General features: G+C 39.3%; 1 protein-coding gene across 1 annotated transcript; it reads right to left on the bottom strand.

Moving 5' to 3' along the window:
- Nucleotides 1-1,263: 1,263 nt before the first annotated feature.
- gad2 (glutamate decarboxylase 2) lies at nucleotides 1,264-21,314 on the bottom strand. The gene is made up of 16 exons (XM_067377403.1): nucleotides 21,242-21,314; nucleotides 20,926-20,988; nucleotides 20,477-20,620; nucleotides 19,713-19,946; nucleotides 19,171-19,261; nucleotides 18,446-18,558; nucleotides 17,881-17,996; nucleotides 17,060-17,139; nucleotides 16,892-16,946; nucleotides 16,653-16,769; nucleotides 14,122-14,186; nucleotides 11,430-11,508; nucleotides 11,116-11,265; nucleotides 9,822-9,929; nucleotides 6,772-6,861; nucleotides 1,264-1,437 (listed from the first exon to the last, which is right to left on the bottom strand). Exons 1-16 carry the CDS (start codon nucleotides 21,312-21,314, stop codon nucleotides 1,264-1,266), a joined length of 1,752 nt encoding a protein of 583 aa, XP_067233504.1.
- Nucleotides 21,315-22,122: the final 808 nt, after the last annotated feature.

Below are 22,122 nucleotides of genomic sequence, written 5' to 3' on the forward strand. Positions count from 1 at the left end.
ATTATGCTTGTGTTATTTTCTTTTTGGAGTTTATATATAATATTAAACTTAGCACTGTTAATACCCTGAAATATCTATAATTCTATATAAGAAAGCTAAATAAGTATATGAACAGGTTGGTAAATTAAGAAATCTATTGCTATTATGTATGTAGGAAAGCGTGTTACTACACGTTTAGACTAAATTCGTTTTGATTTTTTTAAATACAGTATATAATGTGCACGTGCTGTTGTTTCTTTTCAGGGGACATTGCTGATAGAATGAATTTTTTATTTTACTTGCTTAAAAGTGAACATCTATCTGGGCAGCACAGAGTTTCCAAGAATAACCGCCATTCAAATGCTGTTTTATTGCACTTTTCCAAGAATAAAGTTTCAGAATTTCCAACTAAAGGAATAAAGAATATTGTTAATTAATTGTACGTTTGAAGTGGAATTCTCATTTTCAAATTTGTTGTTTGGGGGTGTTCTGGGAGGATAAATTTTAATTTATTTTTGTTCTTTTTTATTATTACAATTTTAGTTTTGTCAACTTTTATAAGCATAGTAGCATATAAAGGACCTAAATTTTACATTTTAAAGTTAAATTTTTTTGTCAACTTGGACATGTTTATATAAAGTAACTGTTCACTATAGATAATGGCAGCCTCGTCGATATTGTTTTCCAGTGCAATCATTATATTTGTGCTTGTTTTTACACGTTAATTAGTGCCAAGTTCTGTCAACTATTAATGAACTTCATTGTCACACTCAATACTCAATTGCTCAAAACTCTTCTTATGGTTCTGAATCTTGACAAATCAGAAAAAACGTAAGTCACATATTGTCTGTGATTGCAAAAGCTTTAGGTACGATGAAATGGTTTACGATAAATATGTGTCTTTACTATTATAATACAGTCATATATAATATTAATGAAATCTGGCACTTTGAATAACTGGTCAAATAGAAACTTATGACCTGCACTTAATAGAAGCAAATAACTCTTCATATTCTCATTAAACACATGTAAACAAAGAAAGTCATGTCAAAGACACTAAGATAGACAGTAAAAGCAGACGGTAACACTTTTACAGGGCTTTGGACCACGAAGCCCACAACAACGCTACAATACTAAAGTCTAGATATTTTCATTTTGTCATTTTTTTAAATCATACTATCTTTATGTGACTTTGGAGAAGAGGAATCAAAGATTTACCGTTACATTCACAACAAAATTCGATCCATCCAGGGACACAATAACAGGTTTTGGTGTTGTAAGTTTTTAAAGATCATGTCCCAGTCGCTCAATCTCTTCAATGAGGAAGTCAATGTCTTCAAAGGTAGCAGCTGGGTTGGAGATGACCATACGGAAGAAGTTGACCTTGTCTCCTTGCGGCTGATAGCTCACCATGGTCGTTCCATACTCCATCATTCTGGCTTTGATTACAGGGGCAACCTGTGAGAGAACATTTTATTAGCTTTGGGAATGACGAAATGTTTTGTGCTTCATGTTTTTTACATTTTTTTAAACACACTTTGCCCTTGCAAAACTTGCTGGGTGTGGTAACGTAATCGATTACATTGATTACGCACTGTTTATGTTCATCGATAATCCCCTGTAATGTTTCACACAAAACAAAACTCTAGAGCAGATGCTAATGACTGGCAGCACCATTTAATACGAACCTGCACATTTTCAGGACTCACGTTTGCATTGAGTGACCGTATCAAAAATGCCGATGTTCATAACATCAGGAAGATGACAGCGTGTTATTAAATAAATGAGTCCAATCGAGTTCATCCATCAAATATTTTAAACAACCAGCAAGGACTTTAAATGCTTAGTAACTGAGTGCAGAGAGTATGTTAGAGCTACGTGCCTCATATCTCGTACCCACTGCAGCTCCGCTGGACCTGCGAATGAACGCAAATCATTTCTCAGTCTCTGTGAGTAAACTAAACCCATCATGATTATACAGTTCCCATTCAGTCATGTTGGAATTGCGTGACTCTCTTCTTTGTGAAGGTACAAGTTTCCTGTTACCCAGCCTGCCGCCACTTCTCATAGCAGAGCTGCAGGTCTGGTTAACACTTTGGGACACCTGACACTGCATTCATACGGGGCGTCAGCGTCAACGCTTGACGGAGGGCGTGTCTGAAGCTTGTGCTGACGCAACCGTTATAGTGATTACAGCCAATCACATTACTTTCCAGTGTTGCACAAATGCAGTTGGCTGCGACTGCTCTAGGGTATTTGCATAGGGCGATCTGATTGGATGACGCCTGCGTTGGCGCTTGAAAAGTTGAGAAATCTTCAACTTCTGCCGCTTGCAATGCGAGTGAAGCGACGCGACGGAACCCACAATTCAGTTCGGCAACGCATGACGTCACCCATTCAAAGTAAACGAGAAGCGTTAACGCCGGCGCCCCGTGTGAATGCAGCCTGAGGGTTACAGTGGGAGCTTGTCCCCACCGACCTCCCACTCCTCTAGCGTGCCATGTGCCGTCGAGCTGCAGAGTGATGCCGTGGGTCCCTCAAGTGGGGGACCCTGTGTGTCATTCAGCGCTCCGGATGAAGATCAGATGTCAGTCGCTGCATCAGAGAGTGGGCTATTGTCCTCTGGAAAGAGTGATGATGCTTGCCTGGGCCGGCGAAGACATCGGACTCAAGTAGAACCCTCCACCTTGTCCGGAGCTCTTCGGTTGATAATTGATTCCTGGGTGCAGAGCGCGGTTCACAGCCACATTCCACCCCAGTGCCTTTCTTCCCGGAAGTGAATGAGGAGGTTCAAAAGTCATCGTAGGCATCTTTTAATGCCCAAAGCCTCCTCCACTCTCATTACCGTCGATGGTGGGGCTGCCAAGGGTTAAATGGACATTACAGAGTTGGAGTGTGCAACTGCACACCCTCAAGGTGCTGTCACCTGGCGAAATTACTCCAGACTCCAGTCCAGGGCCTGTAAAATAACAGCAGCCCTGGCTAATAAGGCTTACAGTGTGCTGGGCCACCTCGGCTCTGCATGCCATGGCTATCCTGCAGGTCCATCAGGCAAAAGCTCTCATAGAGCTGCACAAGGGTAGTTCTGAGCCTGGGTTGATGCAGGAACTGCGCTCAATGACTGACCTCGCCCTCTGGGTAACAAAAGTCATGGAGCAGGCCCTTAGCCAGATGATGTCCAGCTTGGTGGTCCAGGAGCGCCATCTCTGGCTGAACCTGGCTGAGATGAAGTATGTTGAGCCCCCAGAAGGAAGGTGATGCACCCTGTCCAGGATGCAGCAAAACCCTTGAAGCGCCCATCTAAGCGGCCCTGAGACGGGCAACCCAGAGATGGAGGGAGCTGCTTTAAACCAAGAGGTGGTGATCGCACCATTCCTTCCCCCAGAAAAGGGCCAGGTGGAGAATCTTCTGTTTCAGTTTATTTCTGTTCTGTCGCTGGCCCCAGGACCAGTGTTACCCACTTTTTCAATAAGAGCAGTTTATTCAGTCTCTGAGCCATACCGGGCATGGTCTGGCAGTGAGCAACACCCCGCTTCTTTACTTTCAGCAGCCTGGGCTAATGGCAGGCTATTGTCCTCTGGAGAGGATGATGAAGCTGAACTTCCCTCCTCATGGGTGACTGCACATGCTGAATTGGATTTAGAGTTGACGGCCACTCTTGACTGGGCAGGCCTGGGCATAGGACTCGAGTGGAACCCTCCACCTTGTCCGGAGTGCTCGCGGTTGGATGACAAAGACGCCCTGTCCTGCATGAGGAGATTGCGGTACTGCGAAGAATAGAGCCTGTCCCTCTAGCCGAGATGAAGTCAGGGTTTCACAGCCCATACTTCATCGTACCCAAGAAAGGTGGGTGATTACAGCCAATCTTGGATCTGTGTTTTGAATCGGGCCCTACACAAGCTTCCATTCAAGATGCTTACGCAGAAAAGCATCCTCACATGTGGTCACCCCCAGGATTGGTTTGCAGCGATCAACCTGAATGATGCATATGTCTTGACACACACTGGTTCTTTGGTTTGCTTTTGAGGGTTGGGCATACCAGTACAAGGTCCTCCCCTTTGGACTGTCCCTGTCTTCCTGCATCTTTACCAAAGTCACGGAGGCTGCCCTTACCCCACTGAGGGCATTCACATCTTGATCTCGACTGCTTATTCAAGCTCACTCTTGAAATCTGTTATGCCAACACAGGGACCTGGTGCTCAGGCATCTCAGCCATCTGAGGCTTTGGATGAACTGGGAAAATAGAAAGCTCACCCCTATGCAGAGCATCTCTTTTCTAGGTATGGAGTTGGACCTGGTCAATATTATGACGCGTCTCACCAACGAGCATGCACAGTCAGTGCTGAACTGCCTGAATACGTTAGGGGGAAAACAGTGGTTCCACTGAAATAATTTCAGAGGCTCCGGGGGCATATGGCATGGACCGGACCTCGACTGCAGTGGCATACCAATTGCCTAGAGTTGCTGGCAGTGCTGATCACTCTACGCCAGTTTCAACTATTGTTTTAGGGCAAGCACATTTTGGTCTGCACGGACAACACTGCGATGGTTGCATACATCAACAACCAAGGCGGGGTACACTCACGTCACATCACAACTCACCTGCCCTCTCCTCCTCTGGAGTCAGCAGCAGCTCTGCACCGTTCACATTCTGGGCGAGCTCAACTGTGCAGCCAACACCATCTCATGACAGCTCATGTTCCTGGGAGAATGTAGACTCCACCCCCAGGTGGTTCAGCTGATCTAGAGTCTATTTGGGGATTCACAGGTAGACCTGTTTGCCTTCCAGAGGTCCTCCCATTGGCAGTTGTTCTATTCCCTGACCGAATTAACCCTCAGAAGCAAACAGCTGGCCCCAGAACCTACGCAAGTATGCGTTTTCGCTAGTCAGCCTGCTTGCACAGACAATGTGCAAGGTCAGGAAGAATGAGAAGCAGGTCTTGCTGGTCTCGGACCTGATGCTCTTCATGACAGCCCATCCCTGGCAGATACCCCTAAGGAAGGACCTGCTTTCTCAAGGATGGGGCACCATATGGCACCAGCATCCAGACCTCTGGAACCACCATGTGTGGTTTCTGGACAGGACGCAAAGGACTTAAGTGGCCTACCACTGGCGGTGGTAGACACTATCATTTAAGCTAGAGCCCCCTCTACTAGTTGCCCTTATGCTTTAAAGTAGAGCCTGTTCCCTGAGTGGTATTCTTCCCAGTGGGAAGACCCCTCTAAAGGGGTTGATGGAGAAAAAAAAATTATATGTAAATGCTTTTGTGTTCTCTCGCAAATGTTTTGCGTTCCCCCTAGTCCCTAGTAACTGTGTTTGCTCGCAAAACTTTTGAGTTCTTCGCAAGTGAACACACAAGGAATACAAAGGTTTTGTAAGTGAATGCAAAGTTTCTCAGGGGAAACACAACATTTTTGAAAGAGAAGGCAAAAACATTGACATATAATTTTTCCTGTCATCTCATATGTTTTTCCATTATCATTTCCCTTTAGGGGATCCATACCTTGATAGTACAAATCATAAGAAATTTATTTGCATGCTTTTTATATTTATTTGGATGTACATTTAATGATATAAGTTAAATCAATTAGAGAGTTGAAATAAAATAATTTTCCTGACAAAGCGGAGTCTCTACGTTAAACACTTCAAGCTAAATTCATTGCAGAATTGTAATATTTTTGACAAAACCCTGTCCAGAATTTTTGAGGTATTTTAATACAGTGCTTTCTTGTAAGCATACATCCTCATGTTGTAACTACACAATCTGTTCTTGGCTTAGCTTGAAGCAGAACTGAATTGATTAGAGCAGTAGTTTTGGACAGTATGTGGGACTATAATCTGAATAAAAGACACGCAGCCACTCATCACCACATAATTACAATCACTTCCCCTCAAATCTGTTGCAGGTTTCCAGCTATTAACAGCAGTGGCCTGTATCCAGCACCTACATAACCTTCCATCTCTATGAAACAAGCCTTGATATACTGGAACCTGTCCAGCTGTGTCTAAAAAACGAACAAAATACTGTTCCTGTGGGTACCAAAAGTCTCTAAAAACCAGTTTCTATTATTTGTAACACAAAAAGCATGAGCGTTCTAGTTTCAGGTAGATGAGGAGGGGTTTGTGGGTAGTGTTAGACAGAGACCCTCTTTGTATGAATAGCACGGGCGCCATCTGTTCGCCATAATTGCTGGTTAGAGATTTGCTGGCATGGAAGTGACTGAAGAGCAGCCAGCCAATGAAAGGACACCTGATGCGCAGCCCCTCCCCCTACAGTGACATCACTGCAGGGATGTAATTTTAGATATTTTTCTGGTTTGAAACATCTAGACATTACAAAAAGACATCACCTTACATCACCTGCACTTTTTAAAAGTGTACTTAAGTGTGTTAACAAACATAGTCATGAAAATGTACTCTTTAAATACACTAAAAGTGCACATTCAATCCAAATAAGCACACATCTTTTTCACAAGGGATGTTTCTCTGGCCAAAACAAAATAGAAAAATAGAAAAATCTCAAAAATAGAGAATCTCATATATTGTATAGGCTAACGGAGGATTGTTTGTTCTTTTGCTAAGATATAGCATGCAGTATTAACCTGATATCTCAATGTTAAATATGTTTTTGGGTTAATTAAATGACCTTGGGGTTTTTTAGAACCCCCAAACAGAGCCTTAAGGTTAATATTATTTTTTACTGCAATATATCATTGCTGCAAAAGCAATATGCATCATTTGAAATGTAAGAGTTCAGTTCACATCCGTTGATTGAATCGAGTTTTTCTCACCTTGTGCAGACGCTTCATTTTCTCCACTTTGTCCTCCAGGTAGCGCACACCCGGTGGAAGGTACCAGAAACACACATTGGTATGCTGAGGCTGCAAGGACACGAGACCACCAGATAGCATCAGCGTACGTTCACGCAACACACACACATACCTATCACTCAATTTAACGTACAACACACGCTTGCATAAATAGAGCACTCTGGGGAGTCCATTAAAGATCCGTGACGGAATATTTGATTAGGGGCCGTCTAGGGCCATAATGGGAATTTTTGTCGCTGTCAGTTTGGAAGCAGCCATGTAATCTATTCAATCAAAAGGCTTTGTGTTGAGCGCTTGAGCAGGTAGCTCATAGACAGACACTACAGTCCATTAGAGGCCCTCATCCCCATTGTGGGACTCCAGGGGCCATGCTGGAGAAGAATGCCTCCATGCACCAGTGAAAAGGACTCATTAGCCATTCAGATGGTGGGACACAAAGACAAAACACAGATCGAGTCATACCTCACAGTGCTAGAACCAAACAGAGCTTGCTAAACATCAGATCGAGAGCTGAAATGTTTTGTTAAATGTCATTCGATCATACTGCAACACCGCAACCTTCCTCGCCTTGCACTGCACTGACTTCAACAAGGGTGTGCTCACCGAGAAGCCTCCAGCCAAATCATTTTGTCACATTGGCACCAGGCACAATTTACATTTAAATGAGCCTCGAACGACTGCTCAGTCATTTCAAGGGTGAAACATTTCATGTTAGCTGAATTAGTGCACACAATCAGCTCTGCATTGGACAAAATTACTTGGAAATACAGGGCTTGCATTTAAATTTAGAGAGGATCGTTGTTTTTAAAAAAGGCATCAAGTGTGATTTAGAAATACTGTGTTTTGTATCTTTAGCAGATGTGCTATTTCCTGACAATTCAGGATGGTAACACGTTACAAATAAAGTTCTAGTTGTTAACATAGACTAACAATCATCAATTCTACAGCATTTATTAATCGCAATTAATGTTAATTTCAACATTTATTAATAAATTATTAATAAAAACAAAGTTGTATCTGTTAATATTATTTAAATGAACCTGAGCTGACAATAACTAACAATGAACAGTTGTATTTTTATTAACTATAGTTAACTAAGATTTAAAAAATACCATAACAAATGTATTTCTCATTGTTGATTAATGTTAGTTAATGCATTAACTAATTTTAACTAAAGCAACCTTATTGTAAAGTGTTACCAATTAAATGAAAGGAATTATCAACTGCATTAATTTGAATAAGTTGAATAAAAATTCTGAATACATTTAAACAATTAAATAAATTAATCACACTACACAGTTTAGATTCTTTAAAAAGCATAAATAATATTAAAGCAGCATCTATGAATTAATTAGCACATACACACATTACACAGACACTACCATTTAAAAAGTTGGGGTCAGTAATTTTTTTATTATAATTATTATTTATTTATTTATTTATTCATTTTTATTTTTATTTTTTAAAGAATTAATATTTGTTTTCAGCAAGGTCACATTGAATTGATCAAAAATGACTGTCAAGACATTTATATTGTTACACAATATTTCTATTTCAAATAACCACTTAAAGGGTTAGTTCACCCAAAAATTCTGTTATTAATTACTCACCCTCATGTCGTTCCACACCCGTAAGACCTTTGTTCATCTTCTGAACACAAATTTTTGATCAAATCCGATGCAGTGAGGCCTGCATTGCCAGCTAGATAATTAACACTTTCAATGCCCAGAAAGCTACTAAAGACATATTTAAAACAGTTCATGTGGTTCAATCTTAATGTTATGAAGCAACAAGAATACTTTTTGTGTGGCAAAAAAAAAAATAGCATCTTTATTCAACAATATCTAGTGATGGGTGATTTCAAAACACTGCTTCATGAAGCTTCGAAGCTTTACGAATCGTTTGTTTCGAATCAGTGGCTCGGAGCTTGTATCAAACTGCCAGAGTCACATGATTTCAGTAAACGAGGCTTCGTTATGCATAAGTGTTTTGAAATTTCAATGTTTCACCACTGGGGGGCGTGACTTTGGCAGTTTGATATATGGTCAGAGCCACTGATTCAAAACAAAAGATTTGTAAAGCTTCGAAGCTTCATGAAAGAAGTGTTTTGAAGTCACCGATCACTAGATATTGTTGAATAAAGTCACTATTTTGTGTTAATTGTCTTGCTGGCAATGCAGGCCTCACTGAGGCAATCGGATTTCATCAAAAATATCTTATGTTCCGAAGAAAAACAAAGATCTTACGGGTGTGGAACAACATGAGGGTGAGTATTTAATGACAGAATTTTTATTTTTGGATGAACAAACCCTTTAAATGAGGCACTGTTATATTCATAAAAGAATCATGAAAAAATATATACCATGGTTTCCACAAAAATATTAAGCAGCACAACTGTTTTCAACATTGATAATAATAAGAAATGTTTTCAAATCAGCATTTTAGAATGATTTCTGAAGGATAATGTGACACTGAAGTCTGGAGTAATGATGCTGAAAAATCTGCTTTAACATCAAAGGAATAAATACAATTTTAAAATATATTCAAATAGAAACAAACCCTCTTCTTAGCCCTAGAGTAAGTCCATGTGACAGGTGGGTTATATTGCATTGGATTATATCACAATAATGAAATGCCACCGTAAATGAATTCCAACTGTGGTGTGGTAGCCTCACTGTAAAAATAACAGAAAATGTCTTTTCATTATTGTGGCTTTATTGTGATATTATTATTATTATTAGCATTATTGTGTGTAATATGCTGGGGGCGTCAGTGCACAGACTATGTGTGGTCCATTAATATCCTATTCTGTTTGCTCAAACCAAACAACAGCAGAGAATTTCTGTCAGCAGAAATGGCCTGTTGTTTTTTAGTTTACAATTTTGCCTAATTCCTTTTTTGAGTAAGGTGATTTTCTCTTTGCTCTATTCTTGAATTCTACTGAATTATAATCATTGATGACAGGATGCAAGAGTAAGCCAAAAGAATTAAACACATCCAATAAGACTTACCTTTCCATCAAACACCATATCATATCCTTCCCTGTCCTTGATCTTGTTGTAGAGATATTCTGAAAGCTCCAGACATTTGTCAATCTGAGCCTCAAAACCAATAGTGCCCTTCAGAGAAGAAGAGAGAGGACAAACATTGTGACAACATAATACCTCACTATACAACCAATCAATTTGAATGACCTTGTAGCAAAACTACAGTCCCAAGTGTCTTTAGAGGTCCTTTAAGGCAGGGCAACTGTGATGCTGACTTGTCTTAGCGCCAACTTATTCTTGTCTTAAAATGTTAAATAGTTTAAAGTTAGGTTAACCTAAAGCCCGGGACACACCAAGCCGACATCAAAGAACTAGCAGTGATGAAAGCTGACTGTGTTGTCGCCTCTCGTTAGCTGCGTCTCGGCCAAAAAACTGCACTTGAACACACCAAAAGGACTAAAGGCGACTGTCAACTAGCATGTGAGTTCTGAGTTCTGCGCCTGTGTGTAAGTACATCGGTCTATTTTAGCAGGCATCAATAGTCTATTTTCATCATTCAAAAAGGGAAACCGAAACTAGGACCGTAAACAAAGCAGCTTTTGTTTACGATTTTAAATATCAATCACACTGATCAATTTCTTCATTCCAGTTGACTCATGTTTTCTAAAAAAAATTGTGCATTCAAATGCTCAGGTAAGATGACGTAAAATAATTACAGCCTTCTGTCTGCACCGCCTTGATTTCTTTGCTCGCTTTCATCATTTTCGCTTTTTAGCAAAGCTGAACAGCCAATCAGAGTTCTCTCTCTCACCGACGGCCCAAAGGTGATTAAACATTGCTGAATCGGCCCAAAACCCCCAAACAGAGTCTGACTAGAGCCAACGGTGTGGAACACACCAAAAAAATAAGCCGACCAATGCTCAAAAACAGCCCGACATTGCCCGATGTCTGACTGTCAGCTTGGTGTGTTCTGGCCTTAAGATTGTTGGATGGATGGATGGATGGATGGATGGATGGATGGATGGATGGATGGATGGATGGATGGATGGATGGATGGATGGATGGATGGATGGATGGATAGATAGATAGATAGATAGATAGATAGATAGATAGATAGATAGATAGATAGATAGATAGATAGATAGATAGATAGATAGATAGATAGATAGATAGATAGATAGATTTCATCAAAAATATCTTAATTTGTTTTCCAAAAATTAACGAAGGTCTTATGGGTGTGGAACGACATGAGGGTGAGTAAGTAATGAAAATTTCATTTTTGGGTTAATTAACTCTTTAAACATAAAGCTGTCAATACCTTAGCTCTCCACATTAGCCATAGTTTGAAGATGTCAACATGGCGGCCGCACTGCAGGGCCTTGTCCCCTGTATCGTAGGACAGATCATAGTGCTTGTCCTGCTGGAACAGATAACAGGCCTGCATCTGATTGCAGCTCTGCATCAGTCCCTGGATCAGATAACAAGAATAGGAAGGAAACAAATTACACAAAATAAAACAATTTTTTGTTTCAGTGACATTCATATGACTACTGTGCATGTTTGAATACTTTTTGGGGCCTCTGTAATAATATGTTAAGTTTGGGTTTTGATGGAGAAAGCAAAGAGTCTCACCTCCTCTCGAACCAGCAGAGCAGAGCACTGCAATGGCACAGCCATCATTTTATGAGGGTTCCAGGTCATAGAATTAGCCCTAAAATTGTATAAAAATAATTAAATAACCACATCATTGTGCATGAAATGAATAAATAGCTACATAATTTATTTTGATTCAGACAACATTTCTCCCTGAGGCACTGTGCTGTGCAGTGAAATGTCAAGTAAATAGAAAAATGATCAATTCCAATCATTTCATGGGGGAAACTTTTCAGACAGAAGTGGATTTCTCAATCGTATTTCAATCATGACAACTCTTGGAATTAAGCATTTATTGATGAGAATAAAATGTAAGGGTTGTCACGGCGGACTAGATATCTTATGCAGCTGCTGCTATTGACAAGTACGAAGACTTGATCTGTTAAACATGCTCAGACATAAAGATTTAAGAAACATGCAGCTGCAAAAGGTAAAGTAAGAGTAACCCCTCATAGCAAATCTAGACAGGTGGTGCTGGGGAGGAGGAGGGCTAAAATGAAGAATTCTCATAGCTTACACAGATTCTGTGCACCGTTCACACCAAGAACAATAACTATAAATTAGGGCTGGGATGATACAATAATTCTCGATCGATACAATGAATCTGGATCGATCCTGATATTTTCTCTCTCAAATCAATTCTGAGCTTAGGTTTAAAAGCAGATGGCGCTCTAGGCTAGTTTTTAACCACACACTCTCAAACGCTCATGAAGAAGACTGCTGGACAGCACTTGTGTGTTCGGCTGAGTCATGTAAGTGGTTAAATATACTTGTACCTCGCCTCTGAATGCTTTTATGATGCAAGATTTGTAATTCGCTTTAAACTTTTCAAACTTTATGAATGATTATTTTAGGTTTAAGTGGTGTGTTTCTAAAGCATGTATAGTAGTGCCATCTGCTGTTTAAAAACTAAGCTCAGAATTGGTTCTAGAGAGAATCGTGATACATCCGAAAATATCAAAATCGCTCCAGATTCTTTGTATTGCAAATCGAGAATCGATGTATTGTCCCAGCCCTACTATAAAAATAACAATAAAGTTATAGTTCTAAAAATCATTCTAAATATTAAAGAATAGCAAAGTTCACACCACGACTACAACGATAACGATATAGAGAAATTATATCGTTGGGATCACTTTCAGAATATTTATTTTTTTCCAGCTGTTGAATGATAAAACACTGTCGGCCAATCAGAATCCATTCTAATTTTAAGGCCTTGAGCATTTAAAACAGTAGACGACATTGCGGAGAAGTTAATCACAGAGGTCCAGAGAAAGCCACCACTGTTTGACAAGTCAAACCCCCTTTTCAAATATACTTTAAAGAAAATGTATATATGGAAAACAATCATACCATTGGAATAAATGGTGTGAAGTGTTAACGATGAGATCATTATGCCAGGCTAGCAAACAGTGTAACATAAAATTACATCAGGTATCCAGTGCTAGTTTCAGATAATATTGTCTTGCTTCCTTTGACGTTGTGGTGAAAAAGACTAGGGGTCCTATAATACACCCGGCGCAATGCGACGCAAGGCGCAAGTGTGTTTGCTAATTTGCGTCCGGCGCCGTTCGCGTTTTCCCGTTCAGCGCCACGTCCTTAAATTAGTAAATGCATTTGCGCCAGTTAGTGCGCCCATGGGCGTGCTGGTCTAAAAAAGAGGTGTGTTCAGGCGCATTGCTATTTTAAGGAGCTGAAAATAAACTGCGCCATAGACCAACTCAAACCTGGTCTAAAGTCTAAAGTCAATGTCAATTTTTTTGTTAGAGAACGTTGGTAGAAACTGCGCCTCTGGGCGCGTCCACAGTGCGCGTTGACTTTGCTTATTACACACAGGGATGCGCATCACACAAACATGCCAAATATTAAAAACAAAAGGATTACAGTGTAAAAGAATATTATTGTGTAGGCTACATAAATATTAAAATGTAATGATGAATAGTCATTACGTGTATTAGAATTAGGCTACCTATTTTCAATTCAGCCTATTACTACTTATGATGATGAACGAAATTGGCTAATTAATTGAACAGTCATGCCAATACACACACATATATATTAACTGACTCATCGCGCGGAGCTATTTGAAAACCTGCATTTGCAAGCCCGCTTTAACTTCGCGCACGAGCAGATCGGTTTCTTCGCTTGAAAAGTGTTCAGCTTTTCCGCCAGCAAATTGTGCCATGTAAATAGCAATCCGCCCATAGCGTAAGCGCATCTCGCTCTTAAAGGGAATGGGAGATGACACTCTGATTGAGTGCGCTTTACACTTTGCGTTTAGATCGTTAAAATAGGGCCCTAGATGTTGTTTTTAATCCACTATATTGACTTTGTCCTCTACATTTACTGTTAGATTTGATCGATTACACTAGCTATTCACTCAAAACATAGCATGCTAAGGACATCTGCTGGTTAAAAATGTGTAAATGCAAGAACAGCAAAAACATGTTGTACACACTTTTGAAACCGCAGCACGTGAGCTTAGAAAAACAGACCATTATTGTTTATTGGTGTGGACACATATATAGTTATCATTAAAGTTATCTTTATAGTTATCATTCTTGGTATGAATGGGCCTTAAGAAGTGCTACCAACAGGCCATGGCACCAGTGTTGAGATTTTCATTACTGAACTAGACATTTAGTCGATGAGAAATGCAGATTGTACTGACCTCTCGACTCCATTCAGCTTCCACCGGTGTTTCCGGGACATTAGCAAACTTCCGCCCCATGCTCCCTGTATGATCACAGAGGCAAAAGTCATTTTAAAGGCATTCTATTATGTGTTAATAGAAACATTTTTGTCTTTCTCATTAAAAAAAAAGGGGGAAGGAAGGTTTATTCTTGATATACTAATACAGATATGAGAGAGGCCGCTCACTGGACTAGGTCAAGCTCCACCCATTTTACTTAATTGGCTCTGCAATGAGCACCACTTGAGATATGACCGAAAGCATGATACTTTTATTATATTTCTAAAGGCAGATATTATATTTCTTTTTTCATTAATATATTCAGATACATCATATTTACAGCCCATTTGAGACCACAGAGGACTGGGATATTGGTCTCATCTGTACTACATGACTAGCTGCTGCCTTTAGGTTGATGAATGAGGCTGACTACATCCAAACGCATTGCACGAGTTTGAGCTCCGGCATGCCTCCCCAATATGTCTGTGTTGTTGTGGAAATGCCAGAGGGTACAGCATCACAGGAAAAAAATGAGTAAGATTGAGGAATAAGGTATCGCATTAATCTTATCAGCCCCGTGAGAATGAATACACACATGTACACACTCACACAGACTGATTGAAGGTAATTTCTCTAATAGGAAACATTTAGTTGAAGCTACTCCTCTAAAGGAGGTCATTTATTACATGCCTGTTAAATTCACTCTGTGCCAAATTTCAAACACAGCTGGTTCAACAGTAACAAATCATTAGATTTTTACATTTTCCGTAAAAGAAGAAAAAAAAAGTGTCACAAGCAAAAAACTTCTGGGTGGCACTTGGTGTTCGGGTGGTTTTTAGAGCATTGGGGGTCGCTAGAGTGTTCTTATTGGTTATTAGAGAATTGCCCTGCAGTTGCTAAAGTGTTCTCAGTGGTTCGTAGGTGGTTGATAGGGCATTGCAAGGCATTTGCTAAGGAGTTCTAGTACATTGCTATGCAGGTGCTAGGGTGCAGTTGTTCTAAGTGGGCACTAGATGTTATGAGTGGGTTTTAGCTTGTTTTTATGCAATTTCAAGGATGTTTTTAGTGGTAGGTAGGTGGTTGCTAATGTATTCTGACTGGTTGCTAAGTCATCACTTTGTGGTTGCTAGGCTGTTGTATTTAGATTCACATGTTTTATTGTCCACTAGGTGAAAATCAGAAGTTTGATTGCTTAAAAAAGTAACAGCACACATTTTCTCAGCAGTATAGGATATGTCATACACAGAAGTTTAATTAATTATGGTTAGGGCTTTGTTCAAATCCCTGACTTTACATATAAGCAATATATACACTACTGTGAAAAAGTCTTAGACATTCGTAAAGCCTAAGCTTTACGAATCTTTCGTTTCGAATCAGTGGTTCAGGGCGCATATCAAACTGCCAAAGTCACGTGAACTATTGAAATTGCAAAACACTTATGATGTAACAAAGCCTTGTTTACTGAAATCATGTGACTTTGGAGCTCCGAACCACTGATTCGAAAGCATTGTTTTGAAATCAGCCATTACTAGATATTGACGAAAAGTCGTTATTTAGTTTTTTTGGAGCACAAAAAGCATTCTTGTCGCTTTATAATATTAAGGTTGAACCACTGTAGTCACTGTAGAACTGTTTTGTTTTTAGTAAAGTTTTGGACTTCTGAAAGTGTTAATTAGCTTGCTGTCAATAGAGGACTCACTGAACCATCGGATTTAATCAAAAATATCTTAATTTGTGTTCTGCAAATAAACGAAGGTCTTACGGGTGTGGAACGATGTGAAGGTGAGTAATTAATGACTGAATTTTCATTTTTGGGTGAACTAACCCTTTAATTGTAATAATCCAGTGAGATTTTTGAATACAAAAGGAGTCTGACAACAGCCGGTGCTCCATACGGAGATCTGATCTCACCTTTCAAAAATACTATCATAAATAGATTTTATTTATCAGTTAACTTCTATTAACTAAATCAAATCAATATTTGGTGTGACCACCCTTTGTGTTTTAAATAGCTTTTGTCCAGGTACACTTTCTTCAAGCATTTTGGAGTTCTTCTGGATTTAGTTTGTCTCAGTTTCATCTGTTTCTTCATGTAATCACATGATGGTGAGATCAGTTCTCCGTATGGAGCACCAGCTGTTGTCAGACTCCTTTTGTTTTCAAAAATCTCACTGGATCATTAAAATTAATGGCAAAATGAATGTTCAGAAATGTGAACTGATATTTCCTACTGACACACTACAGCAAAAGATATAAATAACTGGCTTAAAACCTTTTTTCAGGGGTGAAAATACTGAGACATTTGCACAGTACTGTATTTATAGAGCCATTCAGCACTCAATAGCCCTATGTTACAGGCAGTAATGCAGAACAATCGATAAAGTCCTCAGTTCTGCATCCAGAGAATTATACTTTGGCTGTGCCAACACTGAAATCACTCTTGGATCACCGTCCACTGAGGTGAAACGTTCAGGAAGTTCATGTAAGTTCAGGGAAGCAGATCTACTCACATCCACATGCATCCAGATATCATGCTTCTTACAGATGTCCGATATAGCGATCAAAGGATCAAAGGCACCATAAACCGTAGTGCCGGCTGTGGCGCTGACAAAGAACGGCACGTATCCCTGTGAGAAAGAAATCAGCGGGTTATTCGAGGGCCCATTTTGCCACAGAACCAGACAGATTATTCAAACAGACCCAGGAGAGACACATGAGACGGTCATGGAGATACGGTCATTGAAATTACCTTCTGCTTGGCTTCAATGATCCTCCTCTCAAGGTCAGAAGGAATCATCTTACCCCTGGCAGAAATGAGAGCAGTAAAGCTGAAGTCATATGGTTTAGTGTTTATAACGTTAAGAAGTACATTTCTCAGTCGTGAAATAATGCGTCAATGGTGACAATCCAGACTAACCTTTCATCGACTTTAATACAGATGACACTTTCTGTACCGATTCCAAGTGCGGCTGCTCCTTTCTTAATTGAAAAATGGCTCTGAAAGGTATAATGATAGAATAATAATACAAACTGCTCTCAGAATATAGTGTCGTCATATGCTGGAATTAATAATAATAAATCTGTTACAGGCATATATTAAAATGTTGTGCAATTAAATAATTGTTATTTTCGGAAATATATTTCACAAAGTTGACATGAGATGAATGCTGTCTTCAAAGAATAAAATATATTATTTTTTCTTGGCTGGGCACCAAATAAAACACATTTTGTCTCTAATCATACAATTTAATTTTTTAGCTCTATGAAAAAAAAAAAAAAAAACACCAAATGCAAGATAAAACCACTTTACTTATATATATATACTTTGTGTATATATATATATATATATATATATATATATATATATATATATATAAATTATTTTTGTCCTACACTCTTAAAAATAAAGGTTCTTTGTTGACATATATGGTTCCATGCATATCCATGAAACCTTTCTATTCCACAAATGGGAACAGAAATACAGTTTAGTGCATAGCCTAATTTATGTTTATATGTATGTATTACATGTAAAATATATGTATTACACAAATGACCGGTCATATAATAATGGTCATGAAACGTCACATTAAAATAAAAAAGGTTAATATTTTGACACCGATTACTGAGTCGTGCTGTTTAGGAGAAATATCTTCACTAGAGGTTGTTGTTAATTATTACATTTAAAAAATGAATAAATAACAGGAGGATAGGTAAAAAGAGATAAATAAAAGGACATACATGTTCAGATGTGAAGGCCACCAGTCTAGGTACGGATGACATTCCTTTCTCCTTCACCTCAGGGAACATTTTATAGCGAGCCAGTAGCATGGCATACATGTTGGAAATGGCGCCACCTAGAGAACAATAAGGCAATCCTTCCATTCCATCACTCAGGTAAAGCTTTACTGAAGTCCTGAATGTCATAAACTGTGGTCTAATTCTCCAGATCACATCCCAGTTGTGATTTGCTTATCAGTACCTAAAATCTGATTCACTCAGAAGGGTTTTTTTTTTTTTTTTTTTGCAAAATGGGACATAGAACAGCAGTGCAGAAATTACAAAAAAATCAATCAGTTTCACCTCTAATCATTTTTTTTTTCTTTCTTAATTGATATGGTTGAAGTCACACATTCATCGCTATCGTTATCTCAAATAACTGAGATTCTTCTTTTCAAGATCCTCATAGAGTAATGCAGTCATCCTGCCCTAACAACTTTCAGCCAATTCATGTGCTTGCGCTCATGTCGTAACAGAAGCACACTGTGCAGAATTCGGCAGGTCACGCAGATTGACAGCTGCTTACCCGGGGAGAATATTCCATCACCGCGGCCATCCTGCCAGCCAATGATCTCCCTCATCTTCTTCAGCGTGACGTACTCCAACAACACGAAGACTGGAGCCACCTCATAGGTGAACCTGTTTGCACAGAGATCACATGACTCAGTTACACAAGCCAGAAAAAAATGTCACGACAAGCAAACATCACGACAACCTGTTTCGCAACTGACGTTTTGCAACAGTGCAGGTTTTACAGCAGCATGTTGTTGCCAGCCTAAAACAATGGTGGACATATAATTCTAACGAGACATGAAATTTTACAGTATTTTGATTTTTAAAATAGATTCTTTTAAATAATACATTTGATTTCTGATATAACCAATTAAACAAACTGAAAAAGCTGTTTTCCCCCACAAACACTGTTATTACATTGTTGTTACACCGTTATTACATTGTTATTACACTGTTAAATTAAAACTTTGATTCCCAACAACAACAAAAAAATTATTAGCCTGAATCTAATTTGAATTTCCATCTCATTTTCTCTCTGTGAATGAATCTAAGCACAAGATGAGGAAGGGGAGGTTATATTTTCTTGTCTGAATTAATTAGTGCCTTTCATTTTATTCCTTTCAATTGATATCTATTAGGTTAAGCAAAGACCAGGTCAGAATAATGTTTTTGAAGACAGAGAAAACGGAAATGATCTCAACCTGCTTTGTATTTTAATGGAAGGAGACACACACTCACATATTGGTGTTGGCAGTGGACGTTAGCCAATCCGCAGCCAAGCCAACCACGTCTAACCCAGTGGAGAGCTGATTGAAATACCTGGGGTGTGCTGAAGATAGAGGGAAAATACAAAAACAATGAATTTAACGTGTAAAGATATTTATGCCCCACTAATCGTCCACTATTAATAGTCACTTGCGGCTTGATGTAAAAGCTCAAATGAATTTCAGACCGGCGCAGACAGCAGAAATCAATCTTTCTGATTATTCATATTCCCAAAGCGAAAATCACTTTTCAAAACAATGGCTCTTATTTAAAATGCCACCAGAGAAAATAAAATCGTCCCTAGACGCATTCATTTAATACCACGTCATGTCCTGATCTGATTCGATTCGCCTTCAGGCAAAAATTGATGCGGTCTAAAAAAAAAATCAGTTTTACAAGCGAAGCAAACAATAGCAGAATTTATGTAATGCAAGATGATATAAGGAACATAAAAATAATAATATAAATTTTAGTATGAACCCTTGTATATATTGTTTACAACTTAAAACACTTACCAGTTTTGATGGCGTATTTTAGCGTAGCGCGACAGCTGATCAGAATATCATCTAAAGTCTCGGGTTCGTCCGAAAGCTCCCAATTATTCCTTTGGAGCAATTCATTTGGATAGTGAAAATCAATCACTTTCGTTGATCTGTCAAAAGATTCCACTATATAAGCCAGCAATATATCAACAACCTCCTGCAGAAAATTCATAGTCTTCGCGTCCCCGTCCAATGCAGGTAAAAGATCTGTAACAAAATATAGAATATGACTGCATTAAAATAACAGATGATGGAGTTTAGTGCAAACAATAAGAGTGAGATAGCTTCATTTAACCTTGAATAAAAAAGAAAGGACAACATCTCCATTCATTGATACCTCTTTTATCCAATCATTTACACTACAATGCACAGGCAGGATTTTATTTTATTTTATTGTTCCTTTTTCTCCTTCTTTTTTCTTTTTTTTATAATTGTTTTTATTCACAATTATGACATTTTCACAAAAAAAAAATGTTTTGGAAAAGAAATTTCAAAATAAGTAAATAAATAAATAACTACGAGCAAAATCAAGAAAAAGAACAAAAAATACTCACAAAAAGCGAGTTTTAACGAAAAACGCCGCTTGGATGAAGCACAAACAAAACAACTGACACCATTTAGAAATCGAATAAAACCACGTAATATAACCAGTATAACCACGTAGCATATCTAGGCAATTTGTCCTTTTTTCAGGTTGATCTGTGCTCAGGATAGTGATGTGATATGAGGTGATTTACCTGTTGAATAGAGATCAGAGAAACATGCGGTGGCTTTGGAGCAGTTACAGGGTTTATTACAGCCGCAGCTCTCGGCTGAAGGCTCATCTTCAGCTTTAACCGGGGCTTGAGCTGCTTTCTCAGCCTCCCCGACATTTAACAGAGCTACAGAAGAAATTATTACTCTATTAACTGAACAAAAAAACAACATCTCAAATTGTAGGAAAGGGTTACTTTTTAAACTGCACCTAATTCGTGTAGGAGTTTTCAGAGTCTAGACTCTAAAAACGAAAATGTGCTTTTTAAAAATGTTTTTAAACAGTTTAACCATATATAAAATGCCGTTTTCTGCATTCGGATCTTGTTCTAATCTGGCGCTGATCTAATCATAGCCATATTATATTTTAGGAATATAGGTGAGGCACAAATAAAGATCTTAAATATAGACTTGATGTTAAAAATAAACGTACCACATAATTTGGAGCCGATGCCTCCGCTGAATTTCTGGGCCGCCGCCTGACACCATGCTCTGGCTGAAACGATCAAGCGCGTGTGATTTTAACAGCATATCCGTCATAAAACTTCCATTAAGAACATCAATAATCCCTGGCAAGGAATTAGTCTTAAAATACCGAAATAAATTCGGTTGTTTATCATACGACACACATTTCGAGGTTTAAATTAACCTTGAGCATTCAAGACACAATAAATGTCGCATTTCTTTGTCTCATAGCCACTAATATATAAACACAATTTCAGGTTTCCTTTTGACGCCATGCCACTTACGAGTGTTCGGGCTTTGACTGCCGTTTCCAGCCGCGTTTTCAGCACCTAAAAACCAAAACCCGTGTGATGCCATAGCGAATAGAGCGGATCAGAGCAGCGACAGAGAGACGCGAGCAGCGGCCATCCAGACGCGCGTCACGGGGGAACGAGAGCTGTCCGCAGCCGTGGTGCTGAATCCTGCCCAATGCGCCGAAAATCCAGCTGCGTGCGCGATGTATTCACAATCACACCTGTCCAAACGCTTCGAATCAAGTGCCTTAATTTCTAAGGTGCTCATAAAAAGATGTTCAAACCTCTCTGATGGAGAACAGCCGAGACAAAGTGTCTTTATTCAATTGGTGCGCCGTGCGCAATGATTTGGAGCAGCCGGAGACCGTCACTGAACTCATGGAGAAACACTGGCACTGATGGAGACACAGGCATCCACTGGCTCTCATTCTCTTTCACATATAGCTCAGCTGCAAATGCAAGTTGAGGATTCACAGTACATTTCTAAAAAGCAATCCGTTGCGCGGAATGCAAACTTGCAACTTTTGCGGTAATAAAAGCTTCTTGTGGCGTAAAAATAATCCGCCTCACGTCACCGGAGAAATTCCGACGCGATTCGGCTCATGACGAACTATTTTGCGTCGTTAATCGTGACCACACAAACTAGTTTATGCGCCTCCTGGCGCACCACCCGCATCTGTGCTTTTTTTTTTTTTTTTTAGATTCTCTAATTGCTTTACTCTAGCAGTGAACAGACTTCATCAGAAGCAGGAGGAGCAGCCGGGCTGTTTCATGGACCATGACATTCAGATCTGTGGTCCATATCCCTGCCCCCATCATCAAACCATTTCGTATTAATGTGAAAATTGGAGACCCAGTTTCAAACATGATTG

Source organism: Chanodichthys erythropterus, chromosome 23, assembly GCF_024489055.1.
Source record: "Chanodichthys erythropterus isolate Z2021 chromosome 23, ASM2448905v1, whole genome shotgun sequence".
Classification (NCBI taxonomy): Eukaryota; Metazoa; Chordata; class Actinopteri; order Cypriniformes; family Xenocyprididae; genus Chanodichthys; species Chanodichthys erythropterus.